At 54.1% G+C, this 27,180-nt stretch overlaps 9 protein-coding genes across 9 annotated transcripts; 4 read left to right on the top strand and 5 right to left on the bottom strand.

Annotated features, from left to right (window-relative positions):
* The first annotated feature begins 2,106 nt into the window (after positions 1–2,106).
* Positions 2,107–3,420, top strand: J3D65DRAFT_342755 (short chain dehydrogenase/ reductase-like protein). Its single transcript, XM_066795505.1, has 3 exons — positions 2,107–2,128; positions 2,202–2,778; positions 2,837–3,420. Exons 2-3 carry the CDS (start codon positions 2,337–2,339, stop codon positions 3,322–3,324), a joined length of 930 nt encoding a protein of 309 aa, XP_066656415.1. The 5' UTR covers positions 2,107–2,128; positions 2,202–2,336; the 3' UTR covers positions 3,325–3,420.
* A 2,846-nt stretch (positions 3,421–6,266) lies between these two features.
* On the bottom strand, positions 6,267–7,615 carry J3D65DRAFT_551445 (Ap4A phosphorylase-like protein II; the record flags this gene model as incomplete). The annotated part of the gene is made up of 3 exons (XM_066797037.1): positions 6,267–6,718; positions 6,950–7,412; positions 7,487–7,615. 3 exons carry the CDS (start codon positions 7,613–7,615, stop codon positions 6,267–6,269), a joined length of 1,044 nt encoding a protein of 347 aa, XP_066656414.1.
* A 408-nt stretch (positions 7,616–8,023) lies between these two features.
* On the bottom strand, positions 8,024–9,263 carry J3D65DRAFT_622902 (uncharacterized protein). The gene is made up of 2 exons (XM_066800113.1): positions 8,595–9,263; positions 8,024–8,538 (listed from the first exon to the last, which is right to left on the bottom strand). The coding sequence occupies exons 1-2, from the start codon at positions 9,177–9,179 to the stop codon at positions 8,314–8,316; spliced, it is 810 nt and encodes a 269-aa protein (XP_066656413.1). The 5' UTR covers positions 9,180–9,263; the 3' UTR covers positions 8,024–8,313.
* Positions 9,264–12,524: 3,261 nt separating this feature from the next.
* J3D65DRAFT_622896 (DSBA family oxidoreductase) lies at positions 12,525–13,800 on the bottom strand. Its single transcript, XM_066800112.1, has 5 exons — positions 13,630–13,800; positions 13,493–13,571; positions 13,402–13,442; positions 12,889–13,330; positions 12,525–12,812 (listed from the first exon to the last, which is right to left on the bottom strand). Exons 1-5 carry the CDS (start codon positions 13,661–13,663, stop codon positions 12,734–12,736), a joined length of 675 nt encoding a protein of 224 aa, XP_066656412.1. The 5' UTR covers positions 13,664–13,800; the 3' UTR covers positions 12,525–12,733.
* An 87-nt stretch (positions 13,801–13,887) lies between these two features.
* On the top strand, positions 13,888–15,469 carry J3D65DRAFT_342589 (putative Hydroxysteroid dehydrogenase-like protein 2). The gene is made up of 3 exons (XM_066795503.1): positions 13,888–14,199; positions 14,257–14,846; positions 14,897–15,469. Exons 1-3 carry the CDS (start codon positions 14,106–14,108, stop codon positions 15,140–15,142), a joined length of 930 nt encoding a protein of 309 aa, XP_066656411.1. The 5' UTR covers positions 13,888–14,105; the 3' UTR covers positions 15,143–15,469.
* Positions 15,470–19,438: 3,969 nt separating this feature from the next.
* J3D65DRAFT_622893 (uncharacterized protein) lies at positions 19,439–20,146 on the top strand. The gene has a single exon (XM_066800111.1). The coding sequence runs from the start codon at positions 19,467–19,469 to the stop codon at positions 19,986–19,988; it is 522 nt and encodes a 173-aa protein (XP_066656410.1). The 5' UTR covers positions 19,439–19,466; the 3' UTR covers positions 19,989–20,146.
* J3D65DRAFT_342631 (uncharacterized protein) lies at positions 19,710–22,348 on the top strand. Its single transcript, XM_066795504.1, has one exon. It carries the CDS (start codon positions 20,018–20,020, stop codon positions 22,184–22,186), a length of 2,169 nt encoding a protein of 722 aa, XP_066656409.1. The 5' UTR covers positions 19,710–20,017; the 3' UTR covers positions 22,187–22,348.
* A 980-nt stretch (positions 22,349–23,328) lies between these two features.
* J3D65DRAFT_667376 (uncharacterized protein) lies at positions 23,329–24,395 on the bottom strand (the record flags this gene model as incomplete). The annotated part of the gene is made up of 2 exons (XM_066803012.1): positions 23,329–24,294; positions 24,345–24,395. The coding sequence occupies 2 exons, from the start codon at positions 24,393–24,395 to the stop codon at positions 23,329–23,331; spliced, it is 1,017 nt and encodes a 338-aa protein (XP_066656408.1).
* Positions 24,396–25,422: 1,027 nt separating this feature from the next.
* Positions 25,423–26,685, bottom strand: J3D65DRAFT_622886 (uncharacterized protein). Its single transcript, XM_066800110.1, has one exon. The coding sequence runs from the start codon at positions 26,486–26,488 to the stop codon at positions 25,709–25,711; it is 780 nt and encodes a 259-aa protein (XP_066656407.1). The 5' UTR covers positions 26,489–26,685; the 3' UTR covers positions 25,423–25,708.
* Between the last annotated feature and the right edge of the window lie 495 nt (positions 26,686–27,180).

The raw sequence follows: 27,180 nt of genomic DNA, 5'->3' as shown, positions 1-27,180 counted from the left end.
TCCCCAGTGGAGCGGGTCCTGGCCTCGTCATCACTCTCCCCGGTGAAGCGGGCGCTGGCCTCATATTCACAACACACAGTGTGACGGACCCTCGAGAGACGTGAAATTTGTCTAGAAGAGATTTCGCTTTCCCCGTAGAGCTCGTGTTGCATCGCTGAGATTTTCATTAGATACGCCCTTTTGACACGATGAAGCCTCGCTGCGTTTTCCTTTCGATAGGCCCTTTCCATACGGCGAAGTCTTGTGGTTTCGATCTCTCTAGCGATGGATGGCATCTTGAGGCTTGCTGGTGCGGTATTGCGAACGGTGGAGCTTGTAGAAGAGAATAGCAGGACAGGATAAAGCGACGAACATCGGATTTCGGAAGACTCGAATGGAGGAATGGACGCGGACCGCCGATGCGGGGAACGTTGCTCAATAGGGTCGAGGATGTGTGTTGAGGGCGATCTTCGCGGGTGTGAGGATGGTTGGCGGCGTGTTGTGGTGTCGAGGCCCCCTGAATGTCGAAAGGACGATGTGGGTGCGACGACTGCGCAGCTTCCTTATCCAGAGAAAAATCACAGCCACGCGCCGGCGCTACCAGAGTTGGCCGAATTTGGATTGACACGCGCTGAACGGAGGGCACAGCAACGGCGGAAACCGCCTTCAGAATCTATCCAAATGCTCCTGATTGAAATCATTTTGCAATCCCGATCTCTTTTCAAAACGGGAAAAGCCCGTAGGCAAAAACTTCTTTTCTTTCGTGAAGTTTGGAGCCGAAAGAAAGTCACAGGTCCCTCGAATTGATGGCCAGCGAAGAGAGCGAAAATGCTGGAAGCGTCCTCCGAACCACTGAGGGTGTTAAGTGTCAGGGGTTATACATGCATGGCTCAGATCGCGTCATCTTGATAGACAACAACCTCCTTGTCCGTCGGTTGCTTCCAAAAGTAATGGGTAGAAGCGCCCTCGGTTCATCCTATCTCAGCATCTGGGTTTTCCGCCGGCAGGATGTGATATGTGAAATCTGCTTCTGCAATGTTGGTCCAAACGTCGGCTCAACTTTTGTTAGTTCACTGATTTGAAGATGATGTACAAGGCTGGAGCTTGGGTCGTACCGGTGGAACAGGGCAAGGCGAGGTACAGCGATGCCTGGTGGGTTTCAGTTGTTGAAGTCAAGCTGAGGAGCGTCAACCCTCTCGAAGTATGTAGGACGGTTCCTGCCTGTAGAGTCCGCGCCCCGTATGTTAAAATTAATTTTCACTTTTGCGTAAGGTACTCAGCGCCCGAAGACGTGCAAAAGCACGACGATATTTTCAAACGTTAGACCTTTAAGACTCTCTGGAACAGTCTTGAGACAGGTAAAGAAATCTCCGGAATGACTCTATGCAGCGGGCTCTGTCAATATGGCAGTAGAGGCTCAACACAGCGGGAGGGCTGAGGAGATTCCTTGCTTTTCGCGTCGATAGAGACACTCAGACTCCATCTTGCGTGTTTTCGGGCGTCCAAAGGACTTTGTCGTATCATCCAAGAAATCCTTTGGGGCTCGCTGATTTTGACCACCACCACTCTACTTTTCTGAGCGTGTCTGTTGCCCGGACCTTGCTGGAACCGTCTTGAACAGCCCTGGGGATCATTGTCGCACGCGCGAGAGGACACATGTTTGATTCGAGGGTACGCAAATACCTTACTTAGGAAAACAAAAATTAAAAGGTCGGGATTTGTTAAGTCGGTAGCGATGAACAGTCGTTCCTTTGAAAAAAGGTGGGGAGACGTGAGTTCGGTGCAGAGCCTCGGTACCCGCTTTGCCGAAGACCGAAATCGTGCGTCATTATCCCAGCCGTCGTCCACGCGTTCCATCACCACGACTTCAACACCACGCTGCGCCTTCGTCTCGCTCATGGCTGGTCGTTTATCATGTCGCTTACAAAAACAACAACCGCATGCTTTCGGGATTGGCAACCCAGAATAAGCTCCCGAAAAGAGGTTCTCGCAGTCGAAAGGAATGGCACCGTCCGGGATCCATTGATAGTCAACGGCAGCTCCCTAGGTGTCATCCATGGTTGTGTGGTAAACGACTGCGCTCTGGTTCCAGCCACGATGCCAGGAGTTGCCATAATCTTCGACGCCCACTGTGGCGCGTTGTGCTCGCGTATGGATCGATGATTTCACAGGACCCTCCTAGGTCACGCCGACGTCATAGGACATTGACATGCCAGATTCAGGACGTCCTTACTGCCCATATATCGCAAGCTTCGTCACAGTGCAGCGCCGCAATCCTCCCGCACTTCATATTCCGAAACCAATTACGTCCGACTACTCCATATCCACGTTTACTACCATCACAAAACCCACCCGAAATGTCGTCTCAAAAGCCCATCACCGCATACCCCTCCGAAGAACTCAAAGCCCAAGACCAAGAAGGTGGCCCTGGCCTCGACTCGAAGCTTGCCCCGGCCGCAAACTTCACCCAGCTCGAATTCTGGACGGACGACGGCAAGCCGTACCTGCAAGAGTATGAAGGCCGAGGTCTGCTTAAGGAAAAGGCTGCCTTGATTACTGGCGGCGACTCTGGAATCGGTCGCGCTGTAGCTCTGCTTATGGCCAAGGAGGGCGCCGACATTACCTTTGTATATCTGCCTGAAGAGGAGGAGGATGCACAATGGACAAAATCTCAGATCGAGAAGGCCGGTCGGAGGGCAAACTTGCTGGCGCTGGACCTGAAAGAAGAGGCCAACTGCCAAAAGACAGTGGAAAGCCACCTGAAAGCCTTTGGCAAGTTGAGCGTGTTGGTCAACAACAGTACGTACACCAAGTCAAGTTGGAGACCTAAACGCTGACAATTCTCCTTGCGAAACAGGTGCCATGCAAGAAATCTGCGATGATTTGCGCGATATTGACTTGTCTGTGGTTGAAAAGACGTACCGCACAAACATCCTCTCCATGTTTGCGCTCACCAAATACGCCCTGCCGCACATGAAGCGCGGCTCCTCCATCGTCAACTCGACCTCTGTTGCAGCATACATGGGCAACCCACAGCTTGTCGACTACTCTTCAACCAAGGGCGCTATCGCAACCTTTACGAGAGCGCTGGCCCAACAACAAGCTAAGCACGGAATCCGGGTCAATGCTGTAGCTCCCGGCATCATCTGGACGCCACTTCAACCTGCCACAAAGGGAGCTCCAAAGGAGGCCATGAAAGGCCTTGGTGTTGGACAAGAACCATTGAACCGTCCCGGTATGCCTGTCGAAGTTGCCACGGCGTACGTCTTCCTGGCAAGTCCGTACGGGTCATACTTCACCGGCGAGGTGCTACACAGCAACGGAGGCATTGAGATGCAAGGATGAGATTTGAGCTTCGATTCGGGTCTTTCCGTAGTTCATGAATGATGAAAAGTTTGCATTCAATAATTCATCTTCTCGAACATCAATTTCCCGGTCGAGATTTCGGGCATTGGCGACCAATCCGTCCCTCTCCCACAGGCTTTCCTCCAATGGCAACGTCCGCTCTGACGTCTATACGAAGTAAACCATGCACACATGAGATCGCCCAAGCTCGGAAATCCGGATCCTCTTGCATTGGAAAGTGGGCCCACCATCGCTCCATATAATCCACCACCCCCTCGCCCCAGACGACCACCTACATCACCCCCAATCTCCGCATTCTCTCTCCAACGTAGACCACCTCGCGCCTCGAAACACAACACCATGAAAACAAGACAAACCAACCCATCGCGCCTCTCCGGCACCGCACTACCAAAAACGCCCTTCCCGCAATTGACGACACTTTCAAATCGCCAGTCCCAGAGCCAACACCCGTACGATCCCCTCCATCTCGAATCCCAAACAAGCGGTCTAGACGCGGCCAACGCAGCCCTGCTTCGTATGCAATCTTCGCTAACAAAAGCCACCGCAGGTCCAAGCACAGCGCCGAGCCAGCCACTGCGCCGGGCGCGCGGAGATCAGCGGCAGACCTCGAGTTGCATCATCCGGTGCCCAAGCGGCCAGCCATACGTCACGCGCTGGAGAACTTTGAGCGGCGGTCGGACGAGTTCGACCATTGGGGCCAGAGCGCCTTTTCCTCTTCCTCTTCTTCCTCGTCGGCGGGCGATGAGTCGGCGTCTGAGGCGGGTGGCGGTGATGGCGATGCGGAGAGTAGGCGGAGTAGGAGGAGGAGGAGTTGGGCGAGTTGGGACTCGGAGCGCTCAAGGGGGAGGGTGGTGAGGACGCTGTCGTCGGTAAGACGGCGAGTGAATAGATTGTCGGGGCTTTGGAGGCGTGGGTGAGGGCGTCAGTCAAGTTGAGCGGCGGTAGCGTTTTTGTCACGATTATATGGAGAGTTATGGGATTTCGATTGCTATCCTTTCCTTCTAGCACTTGTGATGGTGATGCTGTACCCAAGTGGTCATCATCCGTCCCAATTCCTTGTCTCGCTCTCCTGAAACCTCTGCTGAATCGTCGTCAGCTGCCGCGCACGATATCTTTGACTTTTCAATTGCTTACTCGAGATTAAAAACTGCACGTCTCACAGCCAGCGCAGCTGCTCAAGAAGACGAAGCCTCATCCGTCGTGGTCTGACTATTCTGTAGGCTGGGCTATGCTCCACCTCTCCGGATCAGTGCGGCGGAGCTCATCGGCCCTGGCGAAAAGCATGTCAATGCTGTCATCGAGCACTCTGAGCGCGACGAGGAACCGCTGGTGCTCTGCCTTACTGCGGCGGAGACGACGAGGCAGGCGAGCAAACCAGCGTAGGCAAAAGTATTCGACGATAGCACGACGGTAGTCGACGCGGAAGGCTTGGAAGGCGGCCGTGTCTGCTGGTCCTCCGGGAGAGTGGGTCATGGGAGACTCGCTCATTGTGGTGGCTTGAATGGTAGGTGGAGAAGTCTATCGGTAGGGAGAACTTCAAGGTGTCTGAGATGTTGAGGAAGATTTCAGCGTAAAGATTCATGTTGAGGTTGGTTGGAGGAGTACCTAGAGCATGATGAAAGGCTAGCAGAACACCGGTTGTTGTCAATTGTCTGTCTTCTTCGGAAATCGAGGGGGCTCGATGATGTTATATGTAGTTGGACATCGCCGAGAAGCAATAAACAAAGAGACCTGCGCCGTCCCCCCCCCCCCCCCCCCCCCCCCCACCACCACCACCACCACAACCAGGCATAATGACACACATTTCAAGCTCTCTTGAAGGACAGGGAATAATATTAAAGCTACTGTGAGCAGAAGTGTTCTGAAGACCCAGGCATCCACAAGGCCTCACGGGGAGCATTTGATCTCCGAGCGATTGTGGCACGTTCGTCACCATTACAGAGAGGGGGGAGGGAGATTCCAGATTTCAATTGGATGACGGGTATTGCGGGTACTTATGCCAAGGGAGCTACATGTATCCTCCTCTGGCTCCGCCATTCCTTGAATCATTCTGCTCAGATGTTAGCCATCAGGCATACTATCACTCTCCAATTGAACTCACTAAGGTTTAAGTTTCAGACAGGACAGTATTGATTAGAAATGCAATGCTGAGGCCCTTTTGTTCGGCTGTTTTGTAAACTTGACTTTGGGCCAGTGTGAAGTGTCAGGCAACATCGCCATAAATGTGATCCTGGACCAGCTACAGGAAAGAGCTCGAGCTGGAACAACAGTCGACCGGCTTCGTTTGTATTTCCTAACGCGAGGGGTGGCCCTGGGTCTCTGCTTCAATGATCCCAGCGATCTGTTGTTCGATCTTCTCTTCGATCATCTTGATAGCGGCTGAGAATAATCCTTTGGCCTCCGCACTTTCGTGAAGGGCTGTAGGTAGGCCGCCGAAGAAGACAAGCTTGAAGCCGTGGCAAGTGCTGTCGTGAAAGCCATCATGAAAGCCTTCCAGGTAAGCCACAGCGGCTTCCTTGGACGAGAAGCTTTTGTAAGATTCGTTGATGTTAGCAGCCTGAGCAGTGAGTTGTGACAAGCCGGACAGCGGAATAGAAATCAAAGGCGAGAGTTGTTGCAAAGGTGTTGCGAGTTTGAAGCGCGGCCAAAGGTCTCCGGGAGTATCAGGACCATGCAGAGTTCGTTGGTATCCGGCTGGAAGACGTGTAGGCGGTTGTTGAAAGGATGGGTGCGTTGAGAGTGCGAGTGGAACTGATCAACCTCAAAACAGTCTTGCATTTCAAAAAGTATGTAGGCTTGAACGTGGCAGAGCAAAGATGCGCCTATGTACACTCGAATCCAGATAGAAAGCAGAAAGGGTATACTGAACTGACCTACTGCTCGCTTGCCCTCTTTTCGGCACACCTCAGCAAAGCCATGACCTAGATCTGGCTCTGACCCTCGCCATTCTCCCAAGGAATGCCAATTTTCTCAAGAAGCCTCGTGAGCACCCCTGGATCGTTCCTCAGCGCCTCCCACTGGTTTTCTTCTTTCACCATCAAGGTACCGCCAAGTACGGTGCCGTTCAACTCTACCAAGTCCAGTTCCGTGCCGTCTTCAAGTCTGAGCTGATCTCCACCCCTCCTCCGCGGACAGATGACCATGGCTGAAGTCGTGATCGCCAAGTTGTACGAGATTGATGACGAGCCGTCCTCGGTGGAATGAAGAGTAAGTTCACCGGGGTGGTTCGAAATGTAGCGGCGGACATAGTCGACGGCCGTGCTGTATAGAGCAGTGTAGATGGTGTGGAGGACGGCAGCAGAGGGATTGGGCGGAATCCGGAAAGCAAAGTGCGAAAATGGCAGACCTGGGTTGGACACAAAGCCAGTAGAGCCTACAAATTGTTGAGTTTGTAAGCATGAAGCAGTTGACGGTTGGTTCGAAACGTCATGGCACACGCAAGCGGGAAAATGTTGGCGATGCGGGGATTGTAAGGATCAATTGCCCAGACCATGAGCGTCATGGAGAGCATTCAAACTCCTCAGAAAGATGCACAGTGGGGAGTCAATGGCGGTGCGTGCCATGTCCCAGCTGGTCTGTGGGGTCCAAAAGAGAGGGGTCATACCGATATAGCTCGAGTTCAGAACTCTGTCAACAAGCAACTCCCAACCTTGCGTCTCCACGCCGCTGTACATGTTGTCCACGGGCAGAAACTGCAGGTGCCTATGAGGCTGGCTGGCGCCGCTGTGCTCGCCGCTGTTGAAAAACGCAAACAGTTTCGCGTCCGGGCCCTTGGCCCGCTCCCACTCGGTCAAGCAGCTGTAAGTGGCAGCAAGGTCATCGCGCTCCAGGATGTGCGTCTGCGGTTTGTTCTCCTTGGTCGCGATGATCAAATGGTCGCGAATCACAGGGTACTTGTTGAGCACCAGGATATGGGTGGGCGCATCGGGTTCCGGGATGGCCGCGACGAAGAGGTCGGGCGTAGGAGACTCGAAAGGATCAAACTTCTTCTTAGGGGCGTCTTCCGGGGTTGAGGAGGCATCAGCCGTGGGCTTCTTGGACAGGGCTGGACAGTAGCGAAGTTGGAACTATGAAGCAGGCATCAGTAAGAAGTCGGGCGAGGGGAGTCGATGGGGGCTGGGAAGTGGCTTTACTTACGCACCGGTATGCCTGCGGTCGTATTGATGGTGCATACTTCGGTGGCAGAGAAGATCAAGCTTCCATTTTGCGAAGCGGCCGAGAACTGGGTCTCGACAAGGTCGGGCAGCGGCCTGGGAAGGTTGACGCGCATGGCGGTGGAGGATGAGGAGAGCTGTCTGGGGCAAGTCGCCCGGAGGCGGGCGAATCGAGGGGAACGGACGCCGCTCGCTGAAGAGGGGAGAGAGGGACGAGGGCAGATCAGGATCAGGCGAGGTTGACGTTGACGGAGACAGAAACCGATGATGGAGGCGTAAACACCATGGCGTGCAAACATTTGATGGAGCGAGGGAAGCCGGGGGTATTTCGAAGGGGCACCCACCATCCGTCGCATGACGAAAACTGGCCCGAACGGCCCCTGCCGAGCGGGTACCGAACCGCCCGCTGTGGCCGCGCCCCACCCCTGCCACAACCCTCTGTCTCTCTGCATCGCGATCGATCGTCTCGTCGTGTCTCCAGTCGTCTCCAACACGGTCAAGTGAAGTACTCGTCCAGCTGCTCGCACACTACCTTCATTACCATTCTGCGTTGCGGCGCAATCGAAACAAAACAGCAACCCAGCGACCTGAATACGGCGACAGCCAAAAAAAGCAGCGAGAAATAGCCCCGAATGACGAAACAGCGACCAAAAAGAGCAAGGAAACAAGAGGATCCCGAGTCAAGCAATCCATGTGCCAGTGGACATGAGCCCCAACAAACGCCAGAAAGAAACCCCCATCCAACGAGAAAGCGCCCGCCTGCATCGCTGCGACCAAGTGTACCAATCATCCCGTCGAGAAGCTCTGCCAGTCCCTAGCTGCGTCCGTGGATCTTGAGCCACATCTTCTTGCAAGTCGCGTTGCCAAAGTGGTACGACCCGCCATTGTCTCTGATGTAGTCGGCGACATCCTTCCACAGAATCTTGTTTGGATCAATGTACATGTCAGGAACATTGGTCCAAGATGGACTCGTGGCGTCCGCGTTGGAAACGAAGCGGCCGACAAAGTGCTTGGACACGGCGTCTCGAAGCAGCTGAATCTGGAATTGTTCCGTCAATGATCCGTCCGTCACATGGATTTACGAGGCTGACTTACATCTCTGCGCTGCCAAATTGGCTTGCGCACCCGGTCTTTGCGCTGCTTGGTGAGCGCTCTGTAGCGACCTCGCAGCGTCGACTCTGCTTCTGTGAAGCCACCTTGCTGCTTGATCATCTTGTACGTCCAACCAGCCCGCTTCTTGTCGACAAGAAAGTCGTTCTTCCAAGCCTCTTCTTCGTCCGAAGGGCCAACGATCCGACGTTGTCGAAGGTTGCGAAGTGAGTATCCCGCTGCCTGAGGCCCATCGACCACGTCATTCTGGCCTTGTGCCTCCGCTGGCCCGTCTTCCCAATCAGATGCCGGGGAAGCTTGAGAGTAGGTCAGGGCGGGAACGTCGCTGCCGAAACTGGAATTCTCGCCCATCCATAGCATGTGGCTCGGGTAGAAGCTTGTCGAAGGGACAGGCGAAGGCTTGCTCTCGCTCTCGCTGCTGGAGAATCCAAGCTCTGGCCCATTCCACACGGGAAGTCCGGCGTAGTGGTTCTCCAGTAGAGGATTCTTGCGCGGAACACTACCACAAGCAGCAGTCGAGGCCGGAGAGGGTGCAACTTGAGCGACCGCGTGGTCAGTCTGCGGCAACATGTCATCGTACGGATTGGTTGGGTGGAACCATGCCCATGCGCTCCCATGCAGAGCTTGGGGCTCTGTCAGTGGCGCGTCTTCCGTTTTGTGACTTGATCGAAAGGCAGGGCTTGTCTCGGCATCTGCGAAGGACGCATTCAACAGCGTCGACGGAGCCTGGTCAATCTCTTGGGTGGAAGGGACCGAGTAAAGAGTCTGGTGGCGAGGGGCATCCATTCCCTCTCCTAACCCCAGGGAAGTGTCGGGAGGACTTGTGACCCTTTGCCGCCGCCACTCCTCACTGTCCTTGACTACGTTCTCGTGGTATGCGCCAGGTGTCTGCCACTCAGCTGAGGGGCCTTGCATGGTGATTGCGCGGGACGAGGTGAGACCCCAGCTGTCATACGGAGACGCGGGCACTTCTTCCTTGTACGGATCCACGGACTCGCGCTGATGGCCTTCAGAGACGTTGTTGTGTCCAGCATGGTTGTACGCAGGTGGGACGCCAGAGCAGCATTGCTCCAATTGAGGGAATTGCTACCATGGTGAGCAGGGGCACTTTGCGATTGGGGCGCTGATGACTTACATTCCATTCGGGGCTCGCCATTGATACCTCTGTCTCAAAGCCAAAGCTGTAATCGAATGGCACTGAGTGGAACCTAAACTGAGCAGCTTGGACTTGCTTTGATGGTCCTGGGACGTATTGTGAAGGCGGTGAGAACATCATCTTGTGATTGTTCATGCTGCTAGACTTTGGCCTCTGGTTGGACTGACGCTGGGTCTCAAAGCTTCTTGCGGTAGCAATCACCCGTTGGTACTGGCGAATCTGGTTCTTTCTTTTTCCTATTGTTTGGGATAATCTTTCACCGCTCTTCTGGCGAAAGAGGTGCCTTGAGAAAGTTTGGAGTCTTCTTTGTTGTGTATGGCTATGATGCAGGTTGCGGCATGTACGGTGCTGTCGCTAGGGAGCATGCATCAGAGACATTGAACGTGGATGGTGGTGGCTGCAGCGGAGCTGGCAAAATGGCCACGTACTGACCGCCTCGTTGATAAAGACAATGCCGACGCAGTTACCCTTGAGCTATCGACAACGTCTTATATCGAAATAAGGGCAACTTCAAGGCACTCAGGCTTCCACCTCAGAAGAAGTATCGACCAGTCGGTCAACTCGTCGGTCCAGGTATCTGCTGGCATGCTTGTCAGAGGTCCATCTCAGCAGAAGTGCGGCAAAGAATGTGTTTTCCGCACCTTGTCCCACCCCTTCTCTGCCGACTCGCGAGGAGAAGTACTTGCTGTTTTGGGCAAGGGTCGGAGAGCTGGTGATCGATTCGTCCGGTTGTCGCGCTCGTACTGGTACTTGCTCCGATGATTGGCAAATACACTAACAAAGTGTTCGAGTGACTTTCGGAGACAGCCAACGAGGAGGAGGGAGGTGTTTGCAGATGAGAAGCCGAAGCGTGAGGTGTCAATGGTAAAAGATCAAAAGCCAACGGCCCGTTTTCACCTTGCTGGAGTCTGGCACGGATCAGTGTGGACTATGCAGGCTGGGTGGTGTCATTAAGGGATCGGTCAAAGCCCGGATACGCCGCTCTCTCAAACGTAGTTCCCAACGTCGAGGTCAATTTCAACGGAGATCTTCACCGTGGCGTTTGACAGGCACCGCGGGAGGAAAGGTTTCTTCTTCCCCGCGAAAGCCATGTCTGTGCATGGCGAGACCAAGGAAAGACGGTCATGGCGGCAATCGAGCTGCGGGAATGAACGGCTCAGCCAACGGTCGTTCTCATTTCGGCCCTCTGATGCTGGCATGGTCTGTGGCAGCATTGGTAGAGTCCCGCTTCAAGAATCTACGGGAGACCTGCCTGGTGGTCGAATTTCCGGAAGAGGAAATTCTGGGCTCACACGAAGCAAAAGGGTGAGACACAAAGCTACATTGACAGCTTTGCAAGGCAGCCTTTCCAGCATTGTCTCGATTCTGGACTGTAAAATTTCAATGTGGTGGCATAGCAGCCAGGCCCCGCGGTACTTCCAAGACTCCCTTCTGCGGGATTCCATGGTGACCTGTCAGAGAAAGTTATCAGTGTTCCCCAACTTTGACCAGGCTTGAGCCTGTCAGTGCGGGAGGATGCAGGTGACAGACCGGCCACCAGCTGCACGGTTGAGCTGATAGCCCAATCGAACCACTTGCCGAAGAGGGCAAACCCCCGCAACTGCAGGGCTGGGGTTCGTCTTTTGGAGAGTTTGCAAGATCCGATCGTGCCGAGCGTCCAACCATGCTTCATGTCGCTGCTGCTGCAAGATCTTCCAATTTCCAGGAAATGGCCGCATTCTTCTCCTGCGCGCGCGGACATTTTGCACAGATGGAGTTTCTTCGAGACGTTGCGGATTCTAGCTGTGGTCGAGCCCACGCGTTTCTGGTGACATCCAAGAGCTGTCATCCCACAATTGGCAACCGTCGCACGGCCACCACGTGTGTATGTGCCCGACTCAAGAGGGAAGCCGTTTTTTGACAGCGCCATTGTGAAAGGTGGCTCTTTTTCCTGGCTCGGCGAGGTCGCCAGAATGAAGGAGGTTGCGTAACGTGTTGCGCTTGTTCGCCCACGTCCGGAAGCCTCAAGTCGTGCCGTCGCACCGCGTCTGCAGCGACTCCTCCCACACCCTGTCTCATGCCTCTATGCACCTTGCAATGTCACCGACGACTGACTGGGGTCGCTCTAGAAAAGTATTCGCAGAGGCAGCGTGCCGACGCTCGGCATGTCATATCAACGTCCGCTTGGACTTTCCCGCGGCTCGTCGCTTTTCGAACACAAGCCTAGGATCCGCGCAGGCTCCTTCGTATCCCTGTCACAAACTGACATCTTGGCAGACGGTTGTGGCTGCAGATGCTTGCCGCAGGGTGGCAGCGGGCGGATGACAGGTTTGCTTCCCCGATGACAGCGTGCGTTTGCCGGAAGACCACGCCTGCAAATTTGCTCCCGCCACATTCGACCGAGCTCGAATCGGCTTCAGGAATCCAGATCACTGCGTTTGGAGAGCCTCCTGACGCAGTGCCCCTTTGCGGTTTGCATGACCAAAGACATTTCATCTGCAGAGTGTGCCTGTCCTGGTGGGCCGATCCGCCGTCTCTTGCATTAGCTCGCATCCGCCGTCGACACCGGCCGGAGATTTTTCATGGGGGTGCTGGCGAGGGTCTACGTACGCGGAACTTGGGGATGGAGACAGCCGTGACGGGAGATCAGGCTGGGGCTTTGTGTGACGGCGAGACCAAGCATCCTCCCGCCTCGGCCTGCGATCACCAAACTCACCATGACATCTCTCATGAGCCGATCTCGCAGTGATGAACTTGTACAGTGACACGAGAGGCTGCTTTACCAGAGACACCGTGTGCTGCTTACATTATCATGCTCGACATTGTTGAAAATTACAGACGGGAGACAGGGGTTTTGAATACCCTTCGTGGGTCTTTTCCGTGCCTTTCAGCCTCGACCGGGTGCGCCCATCGTACCGCTGCATGGATACCAAACAAATGGCTTCACCGCTACTTCATTATCGACCCAGATCCTGGACATTTGAGAGTCTTAAATCTTTGCTTTCTGCCTGCTCAGGATTTCGATGTCTTTCCACGGCAAATCTAGAAACATCCACATGTAATGGAACCTGTCGACCATCAGCATCTTTCGCCATGCCCGAAGCGACCGTCACATGACGACCCGAATAGGAAATCAGCACACACCTGTCGCTCCCAAAGAATGGCTCTTCGACTCCTTGGGCGTTGCGGACCAGATACCACGGACATCCAAACGCGCCCATATCCAGCGTCTTTTGGGTGGTGTCGTTCAGGAGTTTCTTGATTTCCGGCTTGCCTGCCGCTTCGACAATATCCTTGGCCTCTGGTTCGGAATAGATCCTCGACATCACCTCCAAGAGAAGTTCCGGTTTCGACAAGTCAAGGTCTTGCTCCCACATGGCAACAAAAAATTCCAGGAAGGCCTTTTCGAATTTCTCGGTTGGAAGATTGTGTTTTGCGTATGTCAGGGCTCTTTGGGGAAGCAGAGAAAGAATGGGAAAAGAGGAGGGGGTCTTCATCTTTGGGCATCCGAAATACGCCTTTGCTCGCGCCATGTCGAAGTTCCCATACTTAGCCTTGTTCGGTAGGGTCCATGGAGGTTTGTTGCCTATTGCGGTTAGAGCAAGCAAAAAGTGGAGAATTGGGATGGGGTTCAAGAGTGTGTTTTGGGAGGCCTACCGCTGCCGACGTTGATGCCTCCGAGAAAGACCGGGTGAAACCTGGTTGGCATGAGCAGCTGAAACCACGCCGGTGATGAGGACTGTCGCACTCTATTTCGACCTCATGCTCTGCCAGCGCCTGCCGGTTCTTCAGCAAATACAAAATGGCAAAATACGAGTACGCGGACACTGCCTCGCTTGTCAGCTGCTTGGTCCTCTTCACTTCTCGGCCCGGTCCGTCACTTACCGCAGTCGAGGTACACGTCGATCTTGGCCCCCATTATGAACGAGTTGGGAGGTCGGAAATTCGGATTACTTTACGCCTCGGGGTGGGGATGGGAGTTTAAAGAGGATGGGTGGTCTGGCTGGCGGCTCGGCCTGTGGTTGCGGTGGGGAAGGGCCGATCTGCGGCAGGGTTCAGCCAAGGGAAGGCGCTAGTGACGCCATACCGAGTCTATCACTAATCCTCTTTGCACTTCACCGCGGTGAGCATCGACGTCTCCATCTCTGTGTTGACTTTCTGCCGAGGCTATTGATGCTGAACATGCGATGCGTCCGTCTCGCTGACCTCTTATGGCTCATCACGCTGCCGCCGGATGACTGGGACTCGGCAAGACAACTCCACGACGCGTCTCGACTCGACGACTCCACGACATCGCGACGCGTGCAAGTCTCCTCACTCGAACGTTGATCTTTCGCAAAGTACCTTGATCACCTGGAACCATGACCATCCAGCAAGGTGTCGCGCTTGTTGTCGGGGCCTCTCGAGGCATGGGTCGTCAGGTCGCCATTGACCTGGCCAAAGCTGGCTACAGAGGCATGCAGCCCCAACCATCCTTCAACTTGGCCAAGGTAATTGCTGACGGAGAAGTAGTGGTGGTATCAGCAAAGAGCACTTCAGACGCCTCGAAAGCGAACCCATTTCCTCCCGATCCCAACTCGTCTCTTTCCACCATCAACACGGTTGCGCGTGAAATCCACGAAGCTGGAGGGGAAGCCGTCGCCATTCCTGCCGACACACGGGACCCCGATGCTATCAAACATATGGTGGACGCTGCCGTTGCAGCTTTCGGTCGCTTGGATGTGCTTGTTTACAATTCGGGTGCGATTTGGTGGGCATCGGTTGAAAATACGCCTTTCAAGCGGTACAAACTTATGCAACAAGTCAATGTTGAGGGTTTGTACAACACGGTCCAGGCAGCCCTGCCGCATTTCAAGAAGCAGGGCTGGAAGGGCCGGATTGTTGTTGTGAGTCCGCCCATCTACTCGCGATTCTTTAGAGGCAAAACAGCCTACGCAATGGGGAAGGTTGCCATGAGCGTTTTGACAAAAGGCTTGGCCATGGACTTTGAAAGAGAAGGGAAGAAAGAAATGGCCATCTCGAGCATGTGGGTTGCTACGGGGATACAATCTGCTGCCACCACCAACACCGGCACAGAGGACATGAAAGACTTGAGGAAGCCGGTAAGTCACGGGCCCTCGTGAAGAATTTACATTCTCTCATGTATGCCCAGACCATCTTCTCCGACGCAGTGCTCGCATTGTTACGCAGCCCAGCCACGCAGGTCAATGGGCTTCTCGACGTGGACGAAGACTTTCTCCGCAAAACTGGCGTGACGGATTTTGAAAAGTACAGCTTGGTTCCAGCAACTACTCCTCGACGCATCATGCCTGCAGCTTTCCCCGACCTTACCGTCGCCGAACAAGATGATGAGGGCAAGCGGATGGATAGCACTCAGATGAGGGCCTCAAAATTGTGACGCTTGGCTTCTCGCCTGTCACGCCAGAAGCAAAGGGTGAATTTCAGGGACGGTCGCGTTTCCAGGGACGCGATGTTAAAGACGCGACTTTGCCTTCCTTTTTCACCAAGGTCGAGGTCAATTCCCTTGCTCCCTGCGTCGAGGGTGCTGGGAATCTTGGTTGCGAGACCAACTTCAGAGTGTCTGTTTTCTCACGGCCTTTTTCGCTCATGTCTTGTTGACGTCTAGGATAATCAATCACCACAAATTCTGCGCTTGGAACCGTCTCTAAACATGGCATTTTGCAATTCTAGATCACGACCGTAGAGCTTCGCCATGAAGCCAAGCATTTTGATTTTCAACACCAAGACTCGAGCCAAGCGAATGCTCATTCCATCGCGTCAACAAGCCAACCTCTTCCAACACGCGCACGCTAGGTGGCGACGGGTGTAGGGCAACAATGGGTGTGTACCTTTGCGATTAGTAGAAATACGACCAATCGCCGACAGCTCCTCCGGCCCTATCCTCGACAAGACGACAAGTCGACAGCATACACTCTTTTGTCTAACGACTCACGGCTGTTCCTACTTACCTTAGTCTGTCATTAGATTAAGCGACGTTTGGCTTACCGATTTTCCTACTAACTATTAGGTCCGAGGACATTTGTGTCCACGATGGGTGGCTTCTGGGACTCGTCCTTTCGGACGAGGTTCCATCACCTCCTCCTCTTCCTGTCCCCCATATTGGTCTCCGCCGACCCGATGCCCGCCAGGGCTCCCGGTCCATCTTACACTCCGTCCCGCTTGCCAAAACCCTACAGCAGTACTTACGTTCCAGCCGCCAGTAGTCCGACATCGTGCCCGGGCCAAAACGGAAGCATCATCGTCGGATCCAGTGGTTACCACTACCAACTTTTCTGTAACTACGGATTGACCGCGTACGAAGGGTTTTATCCCTTCACCAATGGCTTCAGCGATGTCTCCCAGTGTGTCAACCAATGCGACCAGTTCGAAAATTGTACCGCAGCAACATGGAGATCAAATGTACGACAAGACAATCGATTGCTCTTTGTACCTTTGGCTAACGCACGCAGACCTTCTGTTATCTCAAAACCCAGGTCATTGAACTCATAGAACCCGGCACGAACCAGGATCACCAGGTCATTTGTCTGGATTGCCCCCAAAGCCAGTGTCCGCGAGATGACCGCACACTTCAAGTGCGCGACGGAGTCACATGGGGGTTGATTTGTGGATACGAGACTTTTGGTAAGGAGCATTTCCCCCCCGTTCTTGGAAGACAACTAACATGCATCAGCCAATAACGTCAACGGCGACGCACAAGAACCAGACACTGTCAATTTTGACCAGTGTCTTGACCGATGCATCACATACTCGAACTGTTCAGACGCTCATATGCAATCTGACGGATGTCATTTGAAGTTAGGAGTCGGAGACGTGGTTCCCAGAGCTATTGGGGAAGGTTCCTGGTGGAACTTGGACTCTCCGGCCATGGTTCAGTATCGACCGCTTTTCCCCAGCTATACTCCCACTGGTTCTGCCGCGTCCATAAGTCCACTGTCGACGACTAATGGGGGATCGCCAACTTCGCCAGCTGGTGCCTCGACGACCGCCGCTCCAGTCCAGAGCAGTCCGACAGGCACTGCCCCATCGAGCACCCCATCGTACCCAGTGTGCCCTTCAGCAAACAACACCGTTTACACCGTTCCTGGCACGGGCAGTCGATTCTTCATTCAATGTGGAGTCGAAGCAGATGGTGTAAACATGCCAGGGAACCCACGTTTCGCTGAAGGTGTCTCCAGTTCAGACCAATGGATCGCAAACTTGGTTGGGCAGTGCGATGCCATAGAAAACTGCAACTGGGTCAGTGCCAGTGGTGCGACTGGCTACTTTAAAAGCTCAATCTCGTCTACATTCTCTAATCCCAACATTGTTGGAGCGAGGAAATTGAGCCCTGGTGAGATGTTTCCCTCGAATACAGCGACGGCCCCAAGCAATCCGGTACCATCAGGACCATCACAAGCGTCCACAGGTGGTCCAACTACTCCTTCTTCTCCGTCGAGCACACCAAGCACTGGCTCCACCAACCCACCAGGTCAATCAACGCCCACTTCTACTACTCCCCAGAGTCCATCCATGGGTACCGTAGGCGCACCTAGTTCCACTGGGACCAGCGGTGCTTCTCAATACCCTACGTGTCCCACGGCGAATGCCACTACCTACACGGCTGCGTCTGGTAGCCAGTGGTACATTCTTTGCGGAGTCGATGCCGAGGTATGATCATTTTACTTTGACAATCCATTTTTAAATAAAACTAATTTCAATAGGGTGTGGAACTCCCTTCTAATCCGAGGTGGGCAGAAGGTGTCTCGTCATCAGATGAGTGGATCTCAAATCTCATCGGACAATGCGACACCACGACCGACTGTAATTGGCTGAGTGTGAGCGGCTCTGCTGGCTACTTCAAGTCAAGTATCAGTTCCACGTCCTCTGAGCCCAACATTGTTGGTATCCAGAGGCTAGGTTCCGGGACTCCATCGCAATCTTCGACCTCTCCGGCGGAGCCGTCCTCTACGGGGTACCCGCTGGGTGCTTGCGGCCCAGAAGCCGGTAACCAGGATTGCTCAAACGCCCCGAACGGACCTTGCTGCTCTCAATACGGCTACTGTGGCTCGAGTGAGCTGTTCTGCGGCGCAGGCTGCCAGCTTGCTTTCGGAACCTGTTTCCCTCCGTCGTCGTCGTCGTTGACAGACGGTCCCTCAAACTCGCTTTCTGAGGCGAGCACGCCATCAACCGGGGGCTCTACCAATGCGCAGAGTCCGTCTACTGGTTCTCCTGATACGAGCACGCCGTCGAGTGATAGCAATACGAACGCTCAGAGCCCAACTGCTCCTTCTGGGGCGAGCACCCCATCAGCTGGTAGCTCTACGAACGCGCAGAGCCCAACCACCGGTGCTCCTTCTGGGGCAAGCACGCCCACGGGTGGTAGCACCACGAATGCGGAAAGTCCTTCTACTGGTGCTCCCTCTGGGGCAAGCACGCCCACGGGTGGTAGCACTACCAATGGTCAGACTCCGACAGGCGCGCCTTCTTCGACTGCATCATCCTCTCCTCCCGTTGCATCTAACCCAACGTGTCCCACTGCTAATGATACCACCTACACGGCGGCCTCTGGCAGCCAGTGGTACATCCTTTGTGGGGTTGACTCTCAGGTTTGATCCTCCAATGACTACATTGATTTCATTGAAATGACTGCTAACGCTCAATAGGGGATTGAGTTGTCGGATAACCCTCGCTGGGCGGAGGGAGTCTCGAGCTCTGACGAGTGGATTTCAAACCTCATCTCTCAGTGTGATGCTACGAACAACTGCAACTGGCTTAGTGTCAGCGGTTCCGCGGGATACTTCAAATCCGCAGTCTTCTCGTTGAGCTCTGAGCCAAATATTGTGGGAATCCGGAAGCTGGACACTGGCGGAAACACCGGCACGGACTCGACGAACGGCACTCCCACGAATACGGCTCCCACGAACACGGCGCCTACGGGTCCTTCGAACACGGCACCTACGGGTCCTTCGAACACCGCGCCCACAAATACGGCTCCGACGAACACGGCGCCTTCAAGTCCTTCGAACACCGCGCCTACAAGTCCTTCGAACACCGCGCCCACAAATACGGCTCCGACGAACACGGCGCCTTCAAGTCCTTCGAACACCGCGCCTACAAGTCCTTCGAACACCGCGCCCACAAATACGGCTCCGACGAACACGGCGCCTTCAAGTCCTTCGAACACCGCGCCTACAAGTCCTTCGAACACCGCGCCCACAAATACGGCTCCGACGAACACGGCGCCTTCAAGTCCTTCGAACACCGCGCCTACAAATACGGCTCCGACGAATACCGCGCCTACAAGTCCTTCGAACACCGCGCCTACAAATACGGCTCCCACGAACACCGCGCCTACGGGTCCTTCGAACACAGCGCCCACAAATACGGCTCCGACGAACACTGCGCCTTCAAGTCCTTCGAACACAGCGCCCACGGCGCCTTCAAACACTGCGCCTTCAAACACTGCGCCTTCAAATACTGCGCCTTCAAATACTGCGCCTACGAACACGGCGCCTACGGGGACTTCCACGAGTTCGGGGTCCTCGAGCGCATCGAGCGGAGGAGCAACAAGCGATGTGAATATGTCTTCCACCGAATCGGCGTTGAACACGACGCCCATGACCATTCCATCCGTGACGTCCACGAGCTTGACGCCCATGACCTCGACACAACATGCCTCCGACGACGCGGCACTTTCCAGCAATCAGACAAACACGCCCTCCATGGCGCCCACGAGCTCGACGCCCATGACCTCGACACAACATACTTCCTCCGACACGGCACTTTCCAACAGTCAGACAAACGCGCCCTCCATGACGCCCATGACCTCGACGCCCACGAGCTCGACGCCCATGACCTCGACACAACATACTTCCTCTGACACGGCACTTTCCAACAGTCAGACAAACGCGCCCTCCATGACGCCCATGACCTCGACGCCCACGAGCTCGACGCCCATGACCTCGACACAACATACTTCCTCTGACACGGCACTTTCCAACAGTCAGACAAACGCGCCCTCCATGACGCCCATGACCTCGACGGCACTTTCCAGCAATCAGACAAACGCACCCTCCATGACGGGGCCTTCGTCAAGAAATTCAAGTTTTTCATCCGGCATGCAGTCTTCCAGTAGCGCCTCGCCCAGCAGCCTTCCTTTGGGCAGCTGTGGACCGACATTTGATGGAAGTACCTGTTTTGTTTCATTTTCAGGCCCGTGTTGTTCGTCAAGCGGCTATTGGTAAGTGTGACGTCGCAGGACTTTGCCGTGTACATGGCTAATCCACGCAGTGGTAGCGATCCGGAACACTGCGGTGACGGCTGTCAGACAGACTACGGACTTTGTGGAGCCGCGGCGAGCAGCGCAATGTCCTCATCTCTGGTCGCCAGCACGGCCTCATCCACGGTAGTGGAAGAATCTTCACCGAGCAGCGGTGGTACGGCATCTTATCATTTATCGTCTCCGGTATCAAGAACCAGCCTGAATGCTGTGTCGACCTCGGTCATGGCGTCTCTAGTGTCGACGTCATCCATGCACGTCAGTGGTGCAACATCTTCAGTCGTGGCACCGCCTGTGTCTTCCGGGTTTCCGTCGTCGTCGACCGTCCAAGCCCCCGCAAACACGATTTCTGTGTCATACTCCGCTGCTCCGACGAACCCGTCATGCCCATCCGCGAACAATACGGTTTATACCACAAACTCTAGCGCAGTCTACCTGATACAATGTGGTGTCGATGCGCGGGGCGTCGATCTTGCGGATAATCCTCGGTGGGCAACTACAGCTAATTGGATTGGCGACTTGATCCACCAATGCGATCTTACAACCGAGTGTGTCTGGGTCAGTATCAGCGGTTCCGCAGGCTATATGAAGGCCCAGGTCGACAGCACATTCTCCGAGCCCAACATAATCGGAGTCAGGCGCCTGTACACTGGACTGGGAGCGCAGTCCTCTTTGCCATCTTCTACCCTTTCCTCTCCTCAGACGCAATCTTCTCTGGTGTCTTCAGTGGCGAGCTCGTCCACACGATTGGCCAATTTACCGTCATCGCTGCAGTCCCTCGAGTCTCCATCTACCCTGTCTTCTTCCGCGACTGCGCCACCTGTCACAACCGTTGCGGAGTCTTTGCCCCCGTCATCCTCGAGTCTGGCTTTGGCATCAAGCTTGACACAGCCCGCGACTGGCTCCTCGGTGCAATCTTCTTTGACAGCAGCCAATCCTTCTGTGCCGCCACCGCTGTCGGCATCTTCCCGCTCCTCACTCTTTATGTCAATCGTGCAAAGTCTCTCGGTAGAGTCCTCCTTGCTGTCTTCGTTTTCTACGTCGCTGCCCGTCGATTCGTCCGCGCATACGTTTGCCACAGCCCCTTTGTCTCTGCTACCAAATTCATCGATACAGACATACCCTCCGTCGTCTTCGATGCCAGTCATTTCCACGTCCCTCACGGACAGCTCTTTAGGAACGCCATCCATTGTTTCAACGATGCAGTCGTCGTCAAACTGGACACTTCCTATACTTTCAACCAGGTCCGGAGCGGGTTCTTCTTCCGCGTCTTCGTCCATGTGGCAAACGACGTCGACGCTGTCCGCCTCTAGTACGCCGCCATCGTCACCTGTGCAATCGCAGATCGTTTCAAACACGTCGACCTTTTCTTTCTCAAGCTTCCCCGGTCCTTCTGTAACGGGTCTGAGTGATGTGTCGGCATCACTGGGAATCGAAACTTCTTCGATTTTGCCTAGCGGCTCGTCGATGTTGTCACCACTATCTAGCCTCTCCAGAACATCTGTGCTCTCATCCCCGGCTCCTTTCAGCAATGCGTCTGTATCGAATTCGCTCGCTACCCATTCTCCCAATGACACCAATATTTCGGCATCGTCGACACCGATCAGCGCGCCTGTGGTCATCTCTCAACCGTCGTTCACCGGTTCAAGTGGTGTGTTGTCGTCTTTTTCGCTCACTGCGCTGCCGGGCAACACGTCTGCATCATCATCACTATTGACCGACACGCTCGAAATTGCCACGACCCGCCTTTCTCAACCTTCCGCTGGCAACTCTACATCAGCAAGCCCGTCAGGGGTGTCCAGTGTTGAGCAATCAATCTCGACAAGCCTCTCACACACAGATCCTCTGACTGCTCCATCCAGTCCTGGTATCGTGTCTCATAGCCAATCGTCCCCCACCACGAACTCGACTGAAACGCTTCGCTCATCTGCTCTCGTTTCTTCATCTCCCATTTCATCATCCAGCGTCCCTGTTGTGTCCATCTCTTCGCTGTTCGTCGATTCATACAGTCTAGTTCTTCCTCCGCATTCGTCTGGTCCAGTGGCCGGCAGCGAATCCTCGGATGGTGGAGTGTCGGCTTGCAACACTCGGCCAATCACCAAAGTAGAGACTGTGTGGGTGGCCCCTGTCCACACAGTCGTGCCCCGCTTCCGTTTTCCTTAGACTTGGGCTTTTGTCGGCAAGCTTGATCATTGATGGGGGCGCAGTGATGTTTCTGTCGACCTCTTTGTATCTTTAGTCTATGTCGTCGTCCGTAATGATAGTTAGTCCGCCGAAATATCGTATTATTGAATGATTCGCCTGTGGCCGCGCTGCCAGCTCTGACGAGACAGCATGACAATTTCGAGGAAGCTGGAGATCACGATTGCCGCAATATCCAGGAAATCATGCGTAGAGGGACACACAAAATTAGCCGTCGGGGCGTGTCAGCCAACAATGCCGTAGGCAGTTGAGGTACCTGTGTCCTTCGTCCGAAAAATATTTTCCACTATATGCGTGACCACCCAGGAGCCAGTGTTTGTATGTCATGGCCGCTATCTCTCTTGGTAGTAAACTGACTCCTATCGAACCAGACCTCACTGCTTTGCGTAATCGCTGGCATTCTGCGCCTGTCATGTCGACAACTTTGTAATTGTAGAGACATGACACCACTGCATTGCAAGGTACTAGCCGTCTCTGACCTCTGCGCTCTCTCGCAATCTTGAAATCTCGGCATATGACGCCGTCTCTACCACCTGCCGACAACACGCGTGCAGATGTTACAGATGAGCTTTTGAATTGAACTAGCTAGGGTGTCGAGAAACTGCATGATTGTAGGGGCTGAAGGAAAACCGCCAAGAGTGTCTTTTCAGTCGATGGTCATCAAGTCGACCCTTTTCTCCACCAATAATGCCAGAGTCTGAATTCGAGAGCAAGGGGAAAGAAAGAAGGAAATGAAAAAGCAAGGGCCCAAATCAAAAGACTTTTCGGTCGACGGTCATCAAGTCGACCCTTTACCCCACCAATAATGCGGGAGTATGAATTCGAGGGCAAAGGGAATGAAAGAAGGGAATGAAAAAGCAAAGACCCAGGCAAGCCATTATGGACAGGAACTTCATCCATGACCCTCCAAGTTTTTTTTTGTTCCCGTCCCGTGCAGAGCGAAGTCGGCCACCCCAGTAAACGTGGGCATGGCATGTTGAAGATGCGGCCACGGCACTGTTTGACCAATTGACCTTTGCATGGAATCTGCTGTTGTGCATATCAGCCCTCCACCCCTGTTTTGTCCTGGTGGATGCTCACTATCATGGAATCATTCTGCCAGCTCAGTCATCGTTGCCATTAGACTCCGACTCTGACTCCGACTCTGACTCCGACTCTGACTCCGACTCTGACTCCGACTCTGACTCCGACTCTGACTCCGACTCTGACTCCGACTCCGACTCCGACTCCGACTCAGAGTGAAAGTCGTCGTCGGAGCCGTCGATCTGGTAGGCGTCATCTCCGACGGCGTTCCTCGCAATCTGGTCAGCCGCTCCCACGAGCCCCAAGGCATTTTCAATGAGATCTTGAGGCGAGGATAATGACCTGTCGTTCTCTCCCTTCCAGAGTAAAGTCAGAGTTCTCAAGATCCTGTCGATGTCATCGGAAAACTCCGGATGAGAGTGACTACGGAAGATGAAGTCTTGACAGATTTCAGTGTATTGTCCTGGCAGCTTCTGGAACAATTCAAGTCGTGGACACTGGTGATCATGCCATTGACTTTCGCGGGATGATTGCACATCCTTGAGGTGTTGTCTGGCCGTTTCTCTCTCTGCCAAGAGGTTCGAGATCGTAGCCTGCTCGGGAAGGAATTTGCCAAGCGCCTGGACACTCTGCTTGAGCTGACTGGCTTCGGTCTTCGGGCTGGCGATAATCCACTCTGACAGTTCGACGTTCACGGTGAGGGCTTCGTTATGCCTGAACCTCTGCATGGCCGTCAATGTGTTCTCCAGAACAATGCGGACGCGACTGAGCTCAGCTTTCACGTCGGTACTATGCTGGTCGAAGATAGCATCGGCCACTTTCAGCCAGCCGGAGACCATTGCGAGTGACGCCGCCAGTCCTGTCTGAAGTAGGGCTGCGAAGGTGTACGTGCAACGGTTGACGGCATGTCCTTGAACGCGGTTCGCCTCAACCTTTGTCTCAATGAGGCGACATTTCTCATAAATCTGGTCCACTTCGTTGGCCAAGCGCTCCATTTTCGTCATCTTGGTGCCCTGAGTGGCTCGTCGCTTGTGAGGTCCCATGTTCTACACAGATTGCATTAGTAGGTCCCTTTCATAATGATCTGAATGCCTACCTGGTGTTCACCGAGGCCACGCTTCTCGCCGCTTGCGATCTGTGAAGACATTGAAGATGATGTCGCTCCCTATCCCAATCAGTCAGCAGACGTCGCACACAGAGAGATTTCCATCGCCATGTCATACCGATACCGTAGCTGTCGTGGTGCTTGAAATGGTGGAAAGTGAAGAGAGTTGCTGGAGGTGGTGTGTGAAGATGGAGGAAAGGCTGTAGTGGGCGGAGAGGACGAGGCACAGAGCCGCAGAGCCGCAGAGCAGGAGGAGCTTGGTGAGCTGCAGGCGTAGTTGGAGAGAGCCTGGAGGAAGAGATTGAGAGCGTGACCAGCAGGGCGAGGGCACTGTGGCAGGAGAGGTAGGTGATCAGAGAAAGGCTGGGTGGTCTGGATGGTGGAAGTGAAGGTCGCTGCCGGGGGTGGTGTGTGAAGATGGAGGAAAGGTTGTAGTAGGCGGAGAGGGTGAGGCGCAGAGCCGCGGAGCAGGAGGAGTTTGGTGAGCTGCAGGCGTAGTTCGAGAGAGCCTGGAGGAAGATATTGAGAGCGTAACCAACAGGGCGAGGGCACTGTGGCAGGAGAGGTAGGTGATCAGAGAAAGGCTGGGTGGTCTGGATGGTGGAAGTGAAGGTCGCTGTCGGGGTGGTGTGTCAAGATGTGGGAAAGGTTGTGGTGATTAGAATGGGTCTGCTTCTAAGCCAGTGGCCTCGCTGGCAAGACGAGGTAAGTAGTACGCACCCGGATTCTTTTTGCGGGCTAATCTAGAAAGAGTTAGCTATATTGTCGATGGCATTCTACTTGACGTCCTTCCGGCGGCATTGTTGACGGCATTCTATTTGACGTCCTTCCGGCGGCATTGTCGACGGCATCCTACTCGGCGTCTTTTACAGCGAAATGTTCACTCTACACCACACGAACGAGCAATGCTAAGGGAACGTCAGAAAGCGCAAGATTTTCGTGTTGTCGAAAGCCCAAACCGCAATTGTCCGAATGCCTTGATGCCACGTGCCACCCTTTTGCGTCAAGGTTGACGAGAAAATCCCCCAAACTATCGACCAAGTAATAACCCCCCCCCCCCCCCCCCCAAATGCAGACCATCTTTCCGCCCAGTGTAGTCCATGAGAGGCAACGCACTCGGCGCGGCATTCATCTCTCCTTAGTGACTCAAAATTCTGCTTTTCAAGACCGCAACCTGAATCCCGGTTCTTTTGTTTCGGTCGTCATTTTTGGTCCATGTTGTGTCGACTGGTGGCAGAATGCAAAGAACCTGAAATGATTTGTGTGGTCAGACAGGAAAATCGGCTGGCGGCCCTGTAAATGCTGGTCGGTTCCAAGAACTGTGTAGGCGTGCGGATACGACCTGGTGCAAAGACCTAAGCTCGACGTGCAAAGAAGGCGACTATCCAATAATTGATCGGCTCATGCTGTCGAATGTTGTAGCTATTCGTCAGGATCCTCGACTCTGCAGCCTCGCAGAATTCTCTCTGGTCGGCGGTGATCTGGGTATTTGAAGAGTTCAGAAAGACGGCCCTCTCTAGATCGCGCGCCCATTGTTTGAACATGTCGCTCGCCAAGAAATTGGCTGGTGTCATCCTTGAATCCTCAAAGGTCCGGATATCCAAGTCTGCGCGCAACCCGGAAAACAGCTGTAAGTAGCACTTGACCGCATGCTCAAAATCCGACGTTGGCACAAGAACATCGGGAAGCCTGGTGACTTCGATGGATATGCGCCGCTTCAGAGTCGAGTTCTGTGATAGTTGATTGATGACCCTCAGGCATTCACTGACGGTTTCGTGCTGTCCAGCACCCTGTCTGTTGCCTCTGACAAGGATGTTTATGTCAAGGTTTATCGCGTGGTAGAGGAGGGCGCCGGCCGTGGTTTCACTCAAGGTAGACATCTGTGATCGTGTGATTTTGACCCAGGCAACAGTGATGACTCCGGGCGCAATATCGACAGATATCTTTTTATTTTTGGCGATAGCAATGAGCATGGAATGGCGCCAGCTTGATGAAACGTGCAACAAAGGGAAGTCGATGAAGACCTCCGGGGCCCATAGCGTGTGGCGAAGAAGCAAATCTATGCCGTCTTGGTCGATCATCGCCTTGGCGATCATGAGTCGCAGCTCAGGAGCGGGAGTGGACTGGATGTTCATTGTGAAGGGAAGATGTGGCTGAAGTTTGAGGTCGAGTATGCATGGGGTCGTAAAGTGGCGGGCCAAGCGGCGTGTAGGCGCGTCGTGAGATGAGAGGCAGTGTGTGTTGGGCAGACGTGGGGCGATACTGAAGTGAAGATGTTAGTAGGATGCTGTGTGACCGAGTTGTTGATTCCTGTTTTATTTTGAATGGGCGCTTACCCGCGAGTGAAGAGTGAGAGGGTTCAATCCGCTAGGCAGACATTGGATCGCAGTCTGTCAGTACGCATAGGAGGTTGAGAATGCCACCTATGATCTTTGCATGGGATGGAGTATAGGGGATGAGGAGAGGAGGATTGTAGGCGTGGTAGTGGTCGGGTTGAAGAGGCGCAGAAGTGTGATGATTCCACATTTACCGACCTGATTTTTTGGAGTACTAAGGCGGGTAGCACTCATCATCTAAAGCCTTTGATCCCAAAGTGACTCTACCACAAATGCTATCTCAATGCTCTCTTCTCGAGCATAATAGCGCTGCCTTTCTTCTATGACTAACCACTGCTTGAACAATCCTCCCGGGCTATGACCTCGCGCCAGGCCACATGCCGCTGCTGCTGCTCGACTTCCTCAAAATCCCAGGTTGGATCATAAGTGTAGCCTGCCCAGACCAGTCTGCATTCAACACATTTGAAGCTGTTGCGAGCCTCCCTGAAGAT

This window comes from Phyllosticta citribraziliensis (genome assembly GCF_038025025.1).
Source record: "Phyllosticta citribraziliensis strain CPC 17464 chromosome Unknown J3D65scaffold_5, whole genome shotgun sequence".
NCBI classification, from domain to species: Eukaryota; Fungi; Ascomycota; class Dothideomycetes; order Botryosphaeriales; family Phyllostictaceae; genus Phyllosticta; species Phyllosticta citribraziliensis.
Note: the sequence above shows the minus strand (reverse complement) of the source record. Positions and strands in the feature narration are given on the sequence as shown.

Bases quoted from the DNA above. Each gene is read 5' to 3' on its own strand.
- J3D65DRAFT_622893 (XM_066800111.1), top strand. From the start codon at position 19,467: ATGGCGCCCACGAGCTCGACGCCCATGACCTCGACACAACATACTTCC.
- J3D65DRAFT_622902 (XM_066800113.1), bottom strand. From the start codon at position 9,179: ATGTTGCCGCAGACTGACCACGCGGTCGCTCAAGTTGCACCCTCTCCG. The intron at 8,539-8,594 runs GTAAGTCAGCCT...GAACAATTCCAG, and splicing joins CAATTTGGCAGCGCAGAGAT to ATTCAGCTGCTTCGAGACGC.
- J3D65DRAFT_342755 (XM_066795505.1), top strand. From the start codon at position 2,337: ATGTCGTCTCAAAAGCCCATCACCGCATACCCCTCCGAAGAACTCAAA. The intron at 2,779-2,836 runs GTACGTACACCA...CTTGCGAAACAG, and splicing joins GAGCGTGTTGGTCAACAACA to GTGCCATGCAAGAAATCTGC.
- J3D65DRAFT_622896 (XM_066800112.1), bottom strand. From the start codon at position 13,663: ATGGGGGCCAAGATCGACGTGTACCTCGACTGCG. The intron at 13,443-13,492 runs GTGCGACAGTCC...CATGCCAACCAG, and splicing joins GAGCATGAGGTCGAAATAGA to GTTTCACCCGGTCTTTCTCG. The intron at 13,331-13,401 runs GTAGGCCTCCCA...TAACCGCAATAG, and splicing joins AGGCATCAACGTCGGCAGCG to GCAACAAACCTCCATGGACC.
- J3D65DRAFT_342589 (XM_066795503.1), top strand. From the start codon at position 14,106: ATGACCATCCAGCAAGGTGTCGCGCTTGTTGTCGGGGCCTCTCGAGGC. The intron at 14,200-14,256 runs GCATGCAGCCCC...ACGGAGAAGTAG, and splicing joins GGCCAAAGCTGGCTACAGAG to TGGTGGTATCAGCAAAGAGC. The intron at 14,847-14,896 runs GTAAGTCACGGG...ATGTATGCCCAG, and splicing joins TGAAAGACTTGAGGAAGCCG to ACCATCTTCTCCGACGCAGT.
- J3D65DRAFT_342631 (XM_066795504.1), top strand. From the start codon at position 20,018: ATGGCTAATCCACGCAGTGGTAGCGATCCGGAACACTGCGGTGACGGC.
- J3D65DRAFT_622886 (XM_066800110.1), bottom strand. From the start codon at position 26,488: ATGAACATCCAGTCCACTCCCGCTCCTGAGCTGCGACTCATGATCGCC.